The 16296-nt window shown below is 48.7% G+C and overlaps 1 protein-coding gene across 3 annotated transcripts in view; it reads left to right on the top strand.

Moving 5' to 3' along the window:
• NRPA1 (nuclear RNA polymerase A1) overlaps positions 1-16296 on the top strand; it is a 183335-nt gene that overhangs the window by 61707 nt on the left and 105332 nt on the right. For all 3 annotated transcript variants that reach the window (XM_086490201.1, XM_086490203.1, XM_086490204.1), the window contains exons 12-14: positions 9948-10166; positions 10250-10516; positions 10599-10743. In XM_086490201.1, coding sequence (XP_086346327.1) covers positions 9948-10166; positions 10250-10516; positions 10599-10743 — 631 coding nt within the window. The remainder of the gene's footprint in view (positions 1-9947; positions 10167-10249; positions 10517-10598; positions 10744-16296) is intronic.

Below are 16296 nucleotides of genomic sequence, written 5' to 3'. Positions count from 1 at the left end.
CTCACTTGGATGTTAAAAGGCTTGTGATGCGAAAATCAAGCATCTAAATCCAAATATGACCAACAAAAAGCTGACGCATGTCACTGTAAGGGAACCATGAAACCCGCTTATGGGACCACCAAAGGGCAGTACAGCATAAAATGGAACCAAATATTCTTATTCAGTTTTCCCTGTAGCTTATGAACACAAAGTCGGTGTGTCTCGTAGCTTGTGAATGGAATTCAAAACTTTACACATGTAGAGTGAAAGAAAGAGGGAAACAGAGACCGGCACCGGATTTTTCTTGAAAAATCCATGTCCCTTTTGCTATTTTGCTTCTTCCTGTAGCGAAGTACTATGTCGGGGACAATCACCGAATCCATCGTTGATATGGAGAGTCATTAAAGAGTGCTAGAAAGCTTGTAAGAAAATTGGCGAGTAGGCTGTCACCTTGCTCACTCCACATCACTTCCGCGAGAGATCTAATGGCTCCTATGGGCCATGACTCCTCTTTCTATCCCGTCTTTGTTCATATCACCAAATTGTACAAACACAGCAAAAAATTAAGCCTTGATTTGAGCATGTTTTGGCAAACAATTGTACAAGTAGATGGCTATAAGTTGGATGTTAGGATTTTTTGGAGCATCACCCCCTTAAGTTTTATGATGTTTTGCGAGATGTAAAGGTAGATGTGCAAAACAGTGCATCCCTCATGTGTTTTGCCGATTTTCACAGCAAAGTCAAGCCCATCAGCATTATCCATATAGAGATGGGCTCTACGAATTGAGGCTAAGGTTTTTGAGTGAGTGCAACTGTAAAACCAACATGTATATGTGGACAGGGGTGTGGGAGCGTATGCCAACAACTGCCATGACCTGTAGTATGGCTTGGCTTGTTTCTATCATTTTGTTTTGTTCCGAGAAAAAGATCCTTCCATAAGTTAATAAAACTGCCCATTGGGCTACAACCACCTCTACTAGCATCAACCATAAGGGGACACTCTCCCAATGAAAAACAGCATTTGTACAATGAGAACTAAATCAAGAGATGGGAGGAGGGAAAAGCCACACAGGTGGACGGTAGTGCCATCTGGGCTCACCTTGGACCATGGTGAAGAAAGGCCCAGGGCGCCAGAGTCGTGGGAACGCCTCTGCGCTCCCGCTCCCGCATGCGGTTAGAGCTGCCCTGAAGTCTCAAACTGTCCCCTGAGAGTATGGATCAACTCCAGCCAAAAGTCTCGAACAGTCTCTGCTGGTGGGACAAGGTGAGCCTTGAAGATGCGGAAGCAACGGGCCTGCCAAATGAACCAGAGTGTCAGGCCACAAATGAGCTCCCAACACACCTCTCTCTCACTGCACCACCCCTGTGTGGTAAGCTCTGTAGCAGACTGGAGTGTAGGTCGACCCCCCTGTATCAGTATCATCTTGCTAGTGGAAGATAGCTCAAACTATAGTGCAGGGCCCGTGAGGGTGGACCAAGCAGCTGCCCCCCAAGTGTACCTTCGCGTTGTGGAAAGAGCTGGCATCAGCCGAAGGACCTGAAGCCAAACCTGCTGTGCCATAGGGCAATCCCACAGAGAGTGACGTTGACTCTCCAAAGGATGGTCACAAGTTGCACATGCTGTCGATAGGCCACTATGTACTAGCCAGTTCCCCACTGTTGTGGCTCTGTATGCAACTAGCCACTGGAACAAAGTGACTTGCTGCGGCTGTCTGGAGTCCCATAACCTCGCCCAAAAGGCTGATAAGAACTCAGCTGTTAGACCCTCCTCTTGCCATTGAAGTGCTGCAGCAGGACGGGCCTCTCTCCTTGCTGCCAATATGTGATGCCCAAGTCGAACAACGTACTGAAAGAAAGGGACCCCTGGGTGGTCGGCTGAAGAGAAAGGGTCCCGCCAAAACCACTCTCCAGGATCCCACTCCACTCGTGCCAGAGGGCAGCTCTCCCAAGCCCAAAGCCTCCAATGGCCTGTCTCAAGAGCTGCTGGGTCAGGATCTATCACACAAGTCCTCCCACAGATGCCCACTACTCGTATCCTCTAAAAACAACACTCTGCAACCTGTGGAGCCTCTACTGAGACTTTGTGTAGTCGACCCTCACCCTGGATCTCGAAGAACATAGAGGGTACAGTCTCTGAGCAAGCGCGAACTGCAATGAGGACCTTCAGCCGCGTGAAGGCCCCCATACATCTGGGAGCTGCTGTCTCTAGAGGAGTGAGCCACTCAGCTAGTAAAGCCTCTGTAATGTCTTGACACATGCTCTGCACCCCTCTCATGCCCTGCGGCTCGATGCTCTGTATCTCCTTTGGCAAACTTTAGAACTGAAGCCAGTCGCCTAGAGTGCGTGCTGGACCCTTTGCCATGGGACCCCAAGAAACATGAGGCCTACTACCAACCAAGTGGCCTCTCTGAGTGTTGACCATGGGGTTCCAAACAAGGGGCTGTCTCAAGCGCCCCTCCGTGCAAGTGGGCTGGTGCTGCTCCAAGCCACTCCGCAGCTGCTCCCAAGGGCGAAGCAAGGTCGCAGCAAAACGGTCCTCAAGTTTCCTGCTCAGACCAACTTTGCGCATCATTCATCTGATGGAAGGTCTCCAAGGGCCTCCTGCATGAGACACTCAAGCTCTAAGCCGTTGAAGCAAAAACTCCTTTCAAGGCTCCTTCCCTGGAAGCAGTCCTCTAACAACAAACTTCCCAAGAGGGCCCTGCTCTGCCCTGCTGAGCTGGGTCTAGGATCCCCAACCCCCCCTGAGAACAAGGTAGAGTGATGACCTGCCAAGCTACTTTGGCGCGGGCTATGTGAGTGTCGCACCCTGACCAAAGAATGTTCCTGATCAGCCTCTCACCTCGCTGATGCAGGAACTCGAAAAGATCCAACAAGATGTAGTGTACCACATAGTAGCCAACAACACCTGTTTGGCCACTACAACTTTGCCTGCCAAAGAGAGTTGTTTCGAACTCCAATGTAGAAACTTCCTCGTGATGGAGAGGAGGAGGGGAGCAATCTGCTGCTCAAGAGACAAGTCCAGGCCAACCGCACAGCCCAAGTAGCGAACTGCAGTCCTTGGGGGAATCCATCTAAAACCCTCACCTGCCAGCCATCAGGCGTAGGAGCACTGCAAGCCTAGAAAGCCACTGTTTTCCTACAGTTGATCAGTGCGCTTGATGTACAACAAAACGTCTCTAGAGCCTGCTCACACTTGTGCAGGTTGGTCTTCTTGCCCTCCAAGTACAGAGCTGAGTCGTCTGCAAACTCAGCGTCCAGTAGCCCATCGCCCCGAATAGGGAGCGCTAAGCGACGCAGACCAACCTGTTGTGAAACCAAGAATCTGCTCATCGCCTCAACGTAGAGCAGAAAGAGGAAGGGGGCGAGAGGGCAACCCTGTCTGACCGAACGTGTGAGCGTGAACCGGTCCCCTCTACCTCCTGCCAAAAGCACCATACTCTGTGCACGCCTGTAGAGAGTTGACACACCTCTGTTCCAAGTGTCTGAGAAACCCATCCTGCGTAGAGTTTCCTCCAAGAAGTCCGAGTCAACTTTGTCGCAAGCCTTCTCAAAATTGAGAAAAAGTATCACTAGATCCTCACCACGGAGGCGCGCGAGGGCAAGCGCCTCCCAAAAATTGAAGATGTTGTCAAGGATACTGCGCTCCTTGAAAAAATCTGTCTGGATCCCATGTATAATACTCTCTAGAAGTGGCTGAATCCTTAAGCTCAGAGCCTTGCCTAGAATTTTGTAGGCTGAGTTGAGGATGGTGATGGGCCGCCACCGTCGAATATCATCCAAGGAGCCACCCTTCTTGGGAATGAGGTAGATCAAGCCCTCACTCATGCTGTCTTGCATCTCTCTTGTGTGCAAGATGTACTGAAAAGCACTGCAAAGATCTTACCAAGCAAGTCCCAGTACTCCAAGAAAAATATGGGGGTCAATCCTTCCTCACGAGTACAACTACGTTGGGGAAGTGCTTTGACAGCCTCATGGAGCTCCTCTAGCTGAAGAGGCAGGTCAAGCCTCTGGCGCATCTCCTTAGTCACAAGACAAGGCATCTGTGCCCAAACCTGCTCTCTGCATGCATCCTGACGTTCTGACTGAGGCTCTGCTGACAGCAGGTCACGGTAAAAGTCAGTAGCAAATGCACGTATCTCGTTTGGCTCTGAAGCAACTGACCGGTCGGGTCTCCTCAAATGGATGACACTAGTGTGCGTATGACGGGGTTCCACTGTCTCAAAGAACGCCCCAATCACTCTGTCACCCACCTGGGTCCATTGAGATGCTTGTCGATGAAAAGAAAACTCATGCCGCCGCTCCTCTATGTTGGCCAACTCCTGACGAGCCTGTTGCAATTGCTCCTCCAACCAAGGACTGTCTGGGTTCTGCTCTTGCATCCTCTGCAAAGAGGCAACGCCCCGTCAGAGACGCTTCTCCTCCTCCCTCGTTGCAGCCAGGCGAGCCGTGTACTCCTGGAGGAACAAGCGACTAAGCTCAACAAGTCCAAGGCCACTCTGTCAGCAGGGGAGTCCTGCGTGTCCAAGCCCTTCGTCCAAAGAGCCACCACTCGCTCTCTGAGCTGGGAGTTCAACAAGATTCTCTCAGGATGCGTAGCAGTGTGCTCCCCCTTCTTTGTCTCTCTGTCACAGTGAGGATCACTGGTGCATGGTCTGAAAAGGAAGTCCCAGACAAATTGCAAATAGATCCACCCATATCACAGATGTGGTCACTGGCGTAGAAGCGATCTATCCGAGATAGATTCACTCCTCCTACTTTGCGCTCTGAGCGAGAGAAGGCCAAGCTGTCTGGGGGCCTCACAAAGCCCGAATGCTGCCAAACATTCGAAACCCTCAAGGTCATACATAGCCTCTCCCAAGCTGCCAACTCAGCCCCGTGCACAATAGCATGGCTACCTCCAATCATGTTAGAGGGTCCTCCAGCATGTTGAAGTCACCGCCAATGCACCATTGCTCTGCGTGCGACAGAGACTCTACAATGTGAGACCAAAACTTTGCACGTGCGCTTGCCACATTGGGCACATAGATGTTCAGGAAGCCCGTGAGGCAACCTTGAACCTGCATAGTAATCCATTGATCCGTGCCAGGCACAATAATACCTTTGCCCACAATGGCCTGCTGCCATGAGTCTGCAATATTCATACATACTGTCACAAACGGGAGCGCATAACAATATAAAATACATTCGGATAAATAGACTTTATCACTTAGTACTGAAGCCAAAGGATATAGAGAGAAATAGATATATATATAGAGAGAGAGAGAGAGAGAGAGAGAGAGAGAGAGAGAGAGAGAGAGAGAGAGAGAGAGAGAGAGAGAGAGAGAGAGAAGATCGACATAGTACTGGGGACCAAAAGATGGGCTGGTCCCCCCCCGTAATAGTATCTTTATTACTGAGGAGAAGTCTATACAAGCACTTGAACCGAACGTATTACCATGTTCGTTCTAGAATAAGACTTCATGGTTCCCGGAAGCCTCGGCTTCCGATTCCTAGGGCAAAACCCTATTCCAAGGAACTTCCGTTCCTTATTCCAAATCCTTGAGAACCAAGGTTCTCGCCTCTGGATCACACCTTCCAGACTCAGGGCATGGCATCCTTGCAACTCTTTTCCAACTTTGTTTCCAGAGTCCTGTTCCTGCAGAATAACTCCTCTTTCTTGGACACGAAGTCCTTCTCTTGGAAATTTCAACTTCCAGATCACATCTCGAGAGTCTACCTCTCTTCAATCCATGAATCTGCTTCCCAAACTTGGGTACGAAACCCTTGGGCTGATCTGGCTCTAGTTCCTCAGAGCGCTTTTATCCTGCAGAGGCTCATGCCTTTCTCTGCTCCTACTCCCTCACGAAGAGGAAGTACACCTACAATCAAATACTTAGAGATCATAACATAAAAATCGTACCTGCAAAGTCGCGACGCTCGTAACGCAACTTGCGCATTGGGTCTTGGCGACATCTGGTACACTTGGGGCAGCCATGGGCATCATCGGCAAACGTCTTCTTTGCGGGTGAACTCTGCAGTCGCATCTCCTTCTTGCAAAAACTGATCCTCCCCTCTGAGTGAGGGCATGTGATGCTTTTAGAGCTCCTAGCCACGGGCACGAATAGCTGCTCGCGTAGAGATCGCGGCCTTTTTTTTTAATTTTTTTAATTTTAATTTTTCGATGTTCCGCCAGCAAAAGAGAGAGGAAACGCTGGCTGATCTGTTGCCTTATTTATCAGATGGCTGCCCACTTATTAAGTGGGCGGCCGGCGTATTTTAAAAATAGTCTGAACCTGCCCAAAAACTCAATAAAACCTTATAAGTTAAAAACAATGCTTTCACAGCACTTCCTAGGCGTCCTTGGATGCAATCACATGCACAGTTGCAATGCAGACATAGACTTCCTTGCGGAAAAGCATCTGCTTTCCCGAAAAGCAGTCCCGCTTTCTCAGAAAGCATCTATTTTTCCTCAAAGTTTCCTCTGAACCCATCTTCATTCAAGTGCTTGTTTTTTCCTTGTGCACAATTCTAACACAGTTCGGAATTTCCTCCCAACTATGGATATTCCCTTTCCGATGCACCCGTCACCCACCTTGTGACGCATCAAGAATACCCATCACCTAGTCCTTTCCTACCGACAATCTCCTTCACGATGCTCTATGTCACCCATCCTATGATGCATCAGAGATGTTCGTTCCCGGATGGTCGGATACTTCTTTCCGATGCTCCCTGTCACCCATCCGATGTGACGCATCAGAAGTACCTGTTCCTGGTGGCCTTACAGATATTCCCGTTCTCAGTGCTCCCGTCATTACTTTGAATGACGCACTAGGAATACTCTGTACTCGGATGTCTCCAGTGAGAAAAGCCCTCTCACTTAAAATTCCAATAATTCATTTAGAATTATTTTTCCTTGGTGTTCCAAGCGAGAAAACCCTCTCACTTTTAAATCCAATAATTCATTTAGAATTATTTCTCTGTAAGATAAAGCCAATTTAGCAACACATACCCCTCCGTTGATACCATTAGGGCCAAATGTAGCTGACCAAAATGTCTCATATTGACCACGCAAAAGCTGACCACATCGTCTAATGCGGCTCTCACAAAGATGATGCTTTTGCAACATAAGAAGATCAATCTCTCCGCCCACAAGGCATCACTGAAGCTCCTGACGCAATTGACCCCGCTGGCGCTGAAACTGGGGCCCATCTAATCCTTGCACGTTCCATGAGACAATCCTCATGGAGTACGAGAAAGAACCAATGCTGCAACAGTAGCTAACTGCGAGGCTGGATTAGATGGGGAGTAATCCTCATCCGAGCGTCCCCAAGATAGGCGTGACTACAAAGACTGTCTAGCCCAAGACCAAGAAGAGCGTGCCATGGGCAGGGCAACCTTCTCTGTCTAGGAGTGCTCATGTATGTATACATAGCATGATGAGCTTTGCATGTCAGCAAAGAAGTGTACCACAATGTGTCTACATTTTGTCGTGTCTGGAGGTGTCACTGAGAACTTGGCCAACGGCCACAAAGTTTGTACCAGATCTGTAACCCCTAAGTCTCCCATGTGGTGAGAGAACTTAAGGGCCTGGGCCTGCATTCAATCCATCAATGAGTCCAGAGTCCACTCAGACTGGCCCTTGCCACATAGGGGAAAAGAGAAGCCAACCGCTGTGTCTAGGGCCTCAATCCTTCTAATTGCAAGGAACAATACATGGACTCTGAAACAAGCCACCTTAAAGTCTGGTGAAGAGTCGTTGATAAAACGTGTGAAGTCGTAGGCAAAGAAGTTCAACCTACCATGGATGTCGAGGCTCGTTAGTCCACGAGGAACTGTTGCAAAGGGAGATGTCTGCACCAGAAGAGGGGTTCGCAAGAAAGGCTGTCCCTCTCTCGCCAAGCGACTCGTGGCAAATGCGTTGCCAAGAGATCTCCTAGTAGTCGAGAAAGGTCCTGCCCCATGGGCCGGCTGAGGGGTAGGAGCGGGAGGAGATGTGGAAGCAGGGGGGCTAGAGGGTGGGGATGGAGGAGGGGGGGGGGGGGCGGTGGGCGGAGGAGGACTCAGGGGAGGAGGGGCTGTCGGTGGTGAGGCTGAGGTGGAGGGTGGAGCTGGGGCCTCGTCCTGCTGAAGAGGATCGAAACGGTTCCCTGTGGTAACCCACTGCTGTTGGCCTAGAGCCTGGCAACCACCTGGAGGGCCAGGCTCACTTAGAGGACCCGTCGACGCCGACCACGGACCTGCTGCCAACCCTCTGCTTGGGCCCCAGGCTTGGTGGGTGAATCTGCCTGAGTACCCTGTGTCTCTGTCTGCTGATGCTGGCCAGCCTTAGGGGCTGAGTTTGAGGTGAAGGTTGAGGCCTCCGTGGACAGGCCTTCGCAAGATGGCCTATTTGTCGACAAACGAAGCACTGATTCCGGAGGCCCGAATACTCCACATTCTGGCGGAGCCAACCACCACTCACCCGAGGTAGTAAAATGACCTTTGGGAGGGTGTGGGTGTCCCGAACCAGAATGCGTACAGTGGGTATGTCAGCTGCCTTGGCAGCTACAGAGGTTGCCGTACGAGGTGTCTCCAGGACAGTATCAATCTCTGAGCAAATCCTAAACAGGAGCAGAAGGTACCCTCTCCTCAGGCAGGGGAAGCAGACTGAGATGGGAAGGTCTGCCTCCTCGACAAGACAATCGGTAGCTGGGTCGAAACCATGGCGCCACTGTCGAAAATGAGCCCGAACTGCTCGGATGGCTAGAGGACTCATCGCAATGACCTTGGACGCCATCTCGAGGGTCTCAAACTCTATCTGGTAGTAGCCCGAGAAGCTAAACGTCCAGGATCTTGCCCACCTCTGCTAAAAGGTGGGCCTGGAGGAGATCACACACCTCTCCACTGCTAGGGCGGGTGCCGATGATCTTGCAAATGACGGAGGTCGCTTGGTGGCGCTCCACCTCTGCTGCGAGGCTCACTTGCTCTGTCGGTGAAAGAGCAAGTCGGATGGTGGGTTCTGCAGGGTCGGGCGATGGGGCTTCTTGGGAGTCCCTCTGGGGTGGAGCATGAGCCTCGATGTGTGTGCTGCTGCTGTGATGGAAAGGGGCCGAGTGAAGACAACCCTCTGAGAAGCTCCGACGAGTAATATCAAAATCATCACTTACGAGGCGAAGCAGAGCAAGGCCGGGGGGGGGGGGGGGGGGGGGGGGGGGGGGGGCGGGGGCAATGAATGGTGCAGCAGGGAATTGCGCTGGCCAGGGGGATGGAGGGCTGAGGATTGGCGGGCTGAGGGACAGCGGGAGGGCTGGGGGGAGGCAGCACGGGGGGCCAGCAGGTGAGAGCGGGACGCAGCGTGGGGGTTGGAAGGGGATCGGCAGGGGAGCGCGAGCAGGAGGGTGGGCAGCGAGGGGGAAGAAGAGTGGGTGAAGCACGGCAAGCAGCGAGCAGTTGGGGTCAGAGAATCCCAGATTACGTTTCTGTCATTTTTTTAATCTCAAAACAATGCAAAAACTGACCTCAGAGCCCATTGGCTGCTCCTTCTTTCCACATTGTGATTTGTAAGTGGCTCGGACAAATTTGTCCTCCCATTAATTCATTCTACACCTGATCTTATAGTTCACCTTGTCCTGATTTTAGATGGCAGTTTAGGCCCTGCAAACTGGGTCACACGTCTTGGATTTCAATGCAAATTGTATCAAACTGGGTCACCGATTTTGGCCCAGTTTACACTGCTCATGCATTGTCTTTGGACATCCAACTCTATCTGCTTGCCGGTTTGAAGAGCTTTGGGGAAAAGAGGCAAAATGAAAATTAAATAGATTGAAATGATAGAATCCAGTAAGTCACCAAAATTTCGGACAAATAAAAAACATCACGTGAACAGAGTATAGTGTTGAAACCTTAGGCATAAAGTGCAAAGTGAATAGTTGAGTTAAAAGGGCTTTTTCCAGCATCTATTGTTCTTAAATTTCCTCGTTCTTCTTTTTGCTGCTTATGTCTTTCAGGATCACATTGTTAGTGGTACTTTGTTAACAAAGAGAGACACGTTTTTGACAAGAGAAGAGTATCAAGAGCTTGTGTACTCAGCTTGCATTTCTTCCATCCCTGCAACGTACTTAAAAGGACCAGGCCGGCGAAAAGTTGGTGTCATTGCACGTGACCGGTCTATTAAACCTTTGGCACCTGCAATTTTAAAACCTAAGCAGTTATGGACTGGAAAACAGGTACAAATTGCTGAAAATTTGTATGTTGTTTGATAAGCTATTTGGATTCTGTATGTGCGTTATTATAACCATGTAGACCTCAGGTCGTATCCACAATTTTAGGTTATGTCACATCTGGGAGGTTACCTTACACCATAAAGAACACGGGAAAGGTCTCTGGAGAGTACTTGGGCAGAAACAGTGGTGAGACAAAATTAAGGATTAAAGAGAATGAGCTACTTCATGGTGTGATTGACAAAGCACAGTTTGGAAAGTATGGCCTAGTACATGCTTTTAAAGAGTTTTATGGAGCTGATGCCGCTGGGCAACTATTATCAAGTTTCAGCAGGCTGTTTACATCCTTTTTACAGGTATTGGGTATTTATTTCCAGTTATAGAAGCTTCTTAGCTTATGCTCTTTCAACAAAATGAGGAATGGTAGTTTCCTGGCAGATGTATGGCTTCACATGTGGAATTTCTGATTTGCTTCTGGTTCCTGAGGGAGAACAACACAGGCAGATGAAACTAGCAGCTGCTCAAGAATTGGGTCTAAGAGTTCACAAGCGATTTGTGGGTCTGGATGATGATGAGAACTCAAGTAACTTCTAATCACTATAATCTATGTTTAATTTACTTGTTCAGTCATTCCAGTTCTTTACCTGTTCTGTTGTTTAGAAATAGATTTCGTCAATGCCCATGCCTTATGCGTGACCTGATACAAGCCATGGACTTCAGTCACTACTTTTACTATCCGCAAGGCACTTACTCCGAAAGGCGAGAGCCCATCGCACATTGGTCTAGTGCAGGGTTGTTTCCTTAGGCAACCAACCGCACAAGATGAGAGTGCAGGTAGTGCCAATACAGAGACCGAAGTCAAAGTGTGCTGATCACATAAGACTATTTAGAAATTGCCGATGAATCCTTGCTGAAGCCTTCTAGCCACATAGAGGACGGACCAGCTCATACCTAGCAGCCAGTGCTGTAAGCACCCATCTGGATATCTGGTAGTATTCAACTTTCCGCCTTAAATTTGAATGTTTTGATTTCCTGAACCTTCCATAGCATCAGAACCCTTTTTTTTTTGGGGGAGGGGGGGTGGGTCCCACTCAAATCAGCATCAAAGATACAAGGTCCTCCTGGAATGTATGTTCTTACGTGAGAAACCAATCCAGATTTGAGTGGCGCGATCTCCTTGTACACCTTTCTGGGGTTTTTTCGAATTTTCTTATATATGGACCTATGATCGATTTTATGTAATGCTAAGGGTCAAAGCCCCACTTTTTTTTTAATGAGAGAGAGAGAGAGAGAGAGAGAGAGAGAGAGAGAGAGAGAGAGAGAGAGAGAGAGAGAGAGAGAGAGAGAGAGAGAGAAATGAAATGAAATGAAATGTTATATTAACGTCTTCAAAAGGCCAAAATGACCTATGAGACCAATCAGTTACAAAATAGTGAATCTAATACCATGTCTGGGTACAAAAGAACTAGAAAAGAACTAGAAGTGGAACAAAATACTACTACTACTACTACAATCTAAAACTACGTGGGTGTAGCAGCTGATACAATAGGTACCCGGTAAACTGGATGTAACAGTGTGTGAAACAAAGATGGAAGAAATGGTGAGGATCCATCCTCATCTGCACTCTGGATGTCGAGAGAGTATGGCTCGAATCTTCTGTTGTAGTCTCCGTCGATGCTGTGTAGCTCCTCTCCTCAGTCGCGGTCGTCTGTATCTCTGTAGCTCCAATGCTCGGTCGATGAGAGTGCCAGTAGTGGTCGAATGAGTGTGGGACGAGCTCTGCAGTGGTGGCTGCTCCTCTGGCTGTCCCATATCTAGTGAAAAGAAATCTGTAATGTGTCTCTGGGACTGCCTCTCTCTAGCTCTCCCCAGTAAAGTGTCTCTATACTTGTGTAACTCAAGTAGATATAGTCCAAGACATCTCTGATCCTCATAACTCATGACCCTAGATAGAGGACCAAAACCCTCTCTGAATAGGCAGTGGAAACGCCCCCGTATCTCATAGAACACTGTGCAATGACATATGTAGTGCAACTCTGTCTCTGGCTCTCTCTGGCATAATCGGCATATCCTGCTGTCTGCTGGTATCCCTCTGAATCTACCGGTCTCAATCTCGAGCTGATGTGAGGATGTGCGTATCTGACCAATGGCACAACGCAAACCATGAGACATATGTGTGTCCATGTAGCTGGGTCGAATCACAAACCCATCTCTTGTGAGGTGGAGAAGATGCTCTCTATAGAAAGCCATCTTCGTGCTCAACTCCTGAGGCGGCTCTATCCATGTCCTCCTGGTGTCGAGCTGGATCAGGTCCTGACGAATGAGTCTAGTGATCTCCACCCGTGTAAGAGACAGCGAGGGTGCCTGAAGAGAATACTGGAAAGGGGGCAACCTGTCCATGGTGAAGCCATGCGTCTGAAACCATGAAGTCATCTGTGCATACCAGCATGAAGTGTCCCCCTGTAGAGCTAACTGTCTGGAAGACTCAAGGGCCAATCTAGCATATCTGTCTCTAGTAGTATCCCATAGGCTGTGCACAAAGGACACTGATCTGGTAAGCGCCTCAATCTCCATGGGGGGGGCAGCTAGCTCTGCTCGAATGATCGCGTGAGGTACGGAGGCCTTGGCTCTAATCAATCGGGAGATCATAGATACCAAGGGCCTCTCCATACGTCTCCAACCATCCTGGCCTACAGAAGGTCCCCATACCTGTACCCCATACATCATAGCTGAGGCTACTAAAGTATCAAAGAGCCATAACTTTGTCCGAGGTTCCTGGAACTGAACCTGCGAACACATCCTCTCCAAGCCTCCCAAGGCCGCATAAGCTCTGGTCAGTCTAGTCTTTGCTGCTCTCCCCAAAGAAAACCTCGGCCCAGTGAAGACTATCCCAAGGTAAGTGTATGCATCTGTATACTCCACAATCTCTTGACCATACGTGAAGGTCGGTGCCGATCTCCTGATCCACTGCGGTGTGGTGTTAAACACCATGACCTTGGTTTTACCAAGGTTTACAGACAATCCACTATCCTCTGCAAAACTGTGTAATGCATCCAACTGTCGCTGCATACCCTCTGGTGAGTCAGAGATCAAGACAATATCATCAGCATATAACAACAATGGGATCCACGTCCCTGCCAGCTGGGCACCTCTATCACCCTCTCTGTCAATGTAATCAGACACCTCATCAACATACATACCAAGTAGAGTAGGAGACAATGGGCAACCCTGTTTCACCCCGATAGTGGAGTGAACTAAGTCAGATATCCCCTCTGGGGTGCGTACATGTCCCATCACTGATCTGTATAAAGCCATAATCCCCCAAATCAACACTGTGGGCACCCCCATCTCCTGCAGTCTGCGCATCAGTCGAGCTCTCGGTACCATGTCAAATGCTTTGCGGAAATCCACAAAGCTACAATAAATCCGTCTCCCATGTGACCTGCCCTCCTCAATGATAGCTCTGAGTGTCAGAATATGGTCAAGAGTGGAGAAACCCCTCCTGAAACCTGCCTGTCCCTTTGCCCGTACACCCTCACCCTCTGCCCAGTTACTCAACTGCTGCTCAAGAGAGAGAGAGAGAGAGAGAGAGAGAGAGAGAGAGAGAGAGAGAGAGAGAGAGAGAGAGAGAGAGAGAGAGAGAGAGAGAGAGAGAGATCTTACTTGGGGATCTGTCTCATGGTTGATGTCGATGCCCGGCCCGCATCTTTTCTACGAGGGCTCAGCCACAGATCCAGCCTTCATGCTTACCTCCACTGGTTATCGATGAGGGACTTTGGCTATGCTACCACAGATTGCTTGGCAGGGAGATTCGCAGACACGTGATGCAGTTTTCTCAGTCATCACTAGTATTACACTATGGAATATTTGGAGAGCTCGTTGTCTTCACATTCTCAGTGCGGCTCCACAGCTCCTCCTGGATATCCTCACTGCCATTTGGCTAGACACCATTCACACCCTGGTTTGGCAGTGGGATTCGTCCTCCGGTACATCTACAGCAGCCGAGGCTTGTCGATTTGCCTTCCTTCGGTGTTGGGCAGATTACTCCTCCCCACTTTTGTTGCCTTCCTCCTCCCCACTTTTCTTCACATTGAAGGGTGGTCAGATTACTTGGCATTATGCCCCCTCCTCAGTGGTTTCTCCTCCACTCCTCACACCGACCACCATGAGATTGTTCTAGTCGAGTAGTCGCTATAGTGGCTCTCCTCCTTTCATTCAGCTTGTACACCCCACATGATAGGCTACTTTGGCATCCGCTGGGATTATTTTGTACTCAGTAATATACAGCCCTGACTTTTTCCAAAAAAAAAAAAAGAGAGAGAGAGAGAGAGAGAGAGAGAGAGAGAGAGAGAGAGAGAGAGAGAGAGAGAGAGAGAGAGAGAGAGAGAGAGAGAGAGAGAGAGATGAAATGAAATGAAATGTTATATTAACGTCTTCAAAAGGCTAGAATGACCTATGAGACCAAACTGATACAAAAGTGGTGAATCTGTTACAATGTTTGGGTACCTTAGCACTAAAGTACTAAGTGTGAAAATAAATGCGAAAAACTAAATACAAAGTATTAAATAAACTTCTTAGGAGCATTCTGGGTGTCTGGCTAGAATGCTTCTAATCCTTTGTTGTAGTCTCCTCCGGTGAAGTGTGCTTCTGCATCTCGGTCATGGTCGTGTCGATTTCCTAAGCTCAATCGCCCTGTCAATGAGGGTGCCTTTGGTATGAATGTGGGTACTCCTTTGTGTTGGCTGCTGGCCTCTTGCTTCTCCTTCCACTCTTGCTTCTCTCGATCCGAAGAAATCTGTGATCTGCCTCTGAGGCTGTAGTGCTCTTTGTCTTCTCATTAGATTATCCCTGTGCCGATGTAGTTCCAATAGGTAAAAGCCTAAGCATCTTTGATCTTGGTATTGCATGACTCTATCTAGAGGTCCAAAGCCTTCTTTAAATAGGCAATGGAAACGCCCACGTATCTCATAGTATACGGTGCAATGGCATATGTAGTGTAATTCTGTCTCCGGCTCCATTCCGCATAACTTGCAAATTGTGCTCTCAGGTGGGATTCCCCTAAATCTGCCAAATTCAATTTCCAGTTGGTGTGAGGATGTACGAATCTGACCAATAGCACATCTCAAACCATGAGATAGGTGGGTATCCATGTAGCTTGGGCGAATCACAAATCCATCTTCAGATAGCTGTAGGAAGTTTTCTTTGTAGTCGGCCATCTTCGTGCCCAATTCTTGTGTAGGGTCTACCCATGTCCTCTTAGTATCCAACTGTATAAGATCCTGGCGGATGATTTTATTAATCTCTGTTCGTGTAATTGCCAGTGATTGAGCCTCAAGAGAGTATTGGAAGGGGGGTAATCTTTCCATACTGAACCCGTGTCTCTGAAACCACGAGGACAGTTGAGCATACCAGCATGATGTATCCCCTTTCATTGCCAATTGTCGAGAGGATTCGAGGGCCAATCTAGTATATCGGCAATTATTTGTATCCCACAAACCATGTATAAAGGACACTGATCTGGTAAGAGCTTCAATTTCTATCGGAGGGGCGGCTAGTTCCGCTCGGTAATCACGTGTGGTACGGAGGCCTTGGCTCTAATCATTTGGGAAATCATAGATACCAAAGGTCTCTCCATTGACTTCCAATTATCTTGATCCACAGATGGTCCCCAAATCTGGACCTCATAAAGCATAGCCAAAGCCACCACAATATCAAAGAGCCAAAGTTATAATCGTGGTTCCTGAAACTGCACTTGTGAACACATCCTCTCCAACCCTCCCAAGGCCGCAGAGGCTCTGGACAATCTAGCATCCGTTGCTTTCTTAAGAGTAAACTTCGGTCGTGCAAATACCACACCAAGGTATGTGTATGCATCTGTGTACTCTACTGTATCCTGGCCATATGCAAATGTAGGTGCCGATCTCCTAACCCACTGCGGTGTGGTGTTAAACACCATAACTTTGGTTTTACCCAAGTTTACCGATAGTCCGCTGTCCTCCCCGAATTTATGTAATGCATCTAATTGCCTCTGCATTCCATCTGGTGATTCTACTATCAATACAATATCATCTGCATACAACAACAAAGGGATCCATGACCCTGCAAGTTGAGCACCTCTGTCACCCTCTCTATCAAT

The sequence above is a fragment of the Adiantum capillus-veneris genome, chromosome 19, assembly GCF_014529385.1.
Source record: "Adiantum capillus-veneris isolate H3 chromosome 19, ASM1452938v2, whole genome shotgun sequence".
In the NCBI taxonomy this organism is placed as follows: Eukaryota; Viridiplantae; Streptophyta; class Polypodiopsida; order Polypodiales; family Pteridaceae; genus Adiantum; species Adiantum capillus-veneris.
The sequence above is the reverse complement of the archived record's forward strand: the minus strand, read 5'-3'. Positions and strand labels throughout refer to the sequence as shown.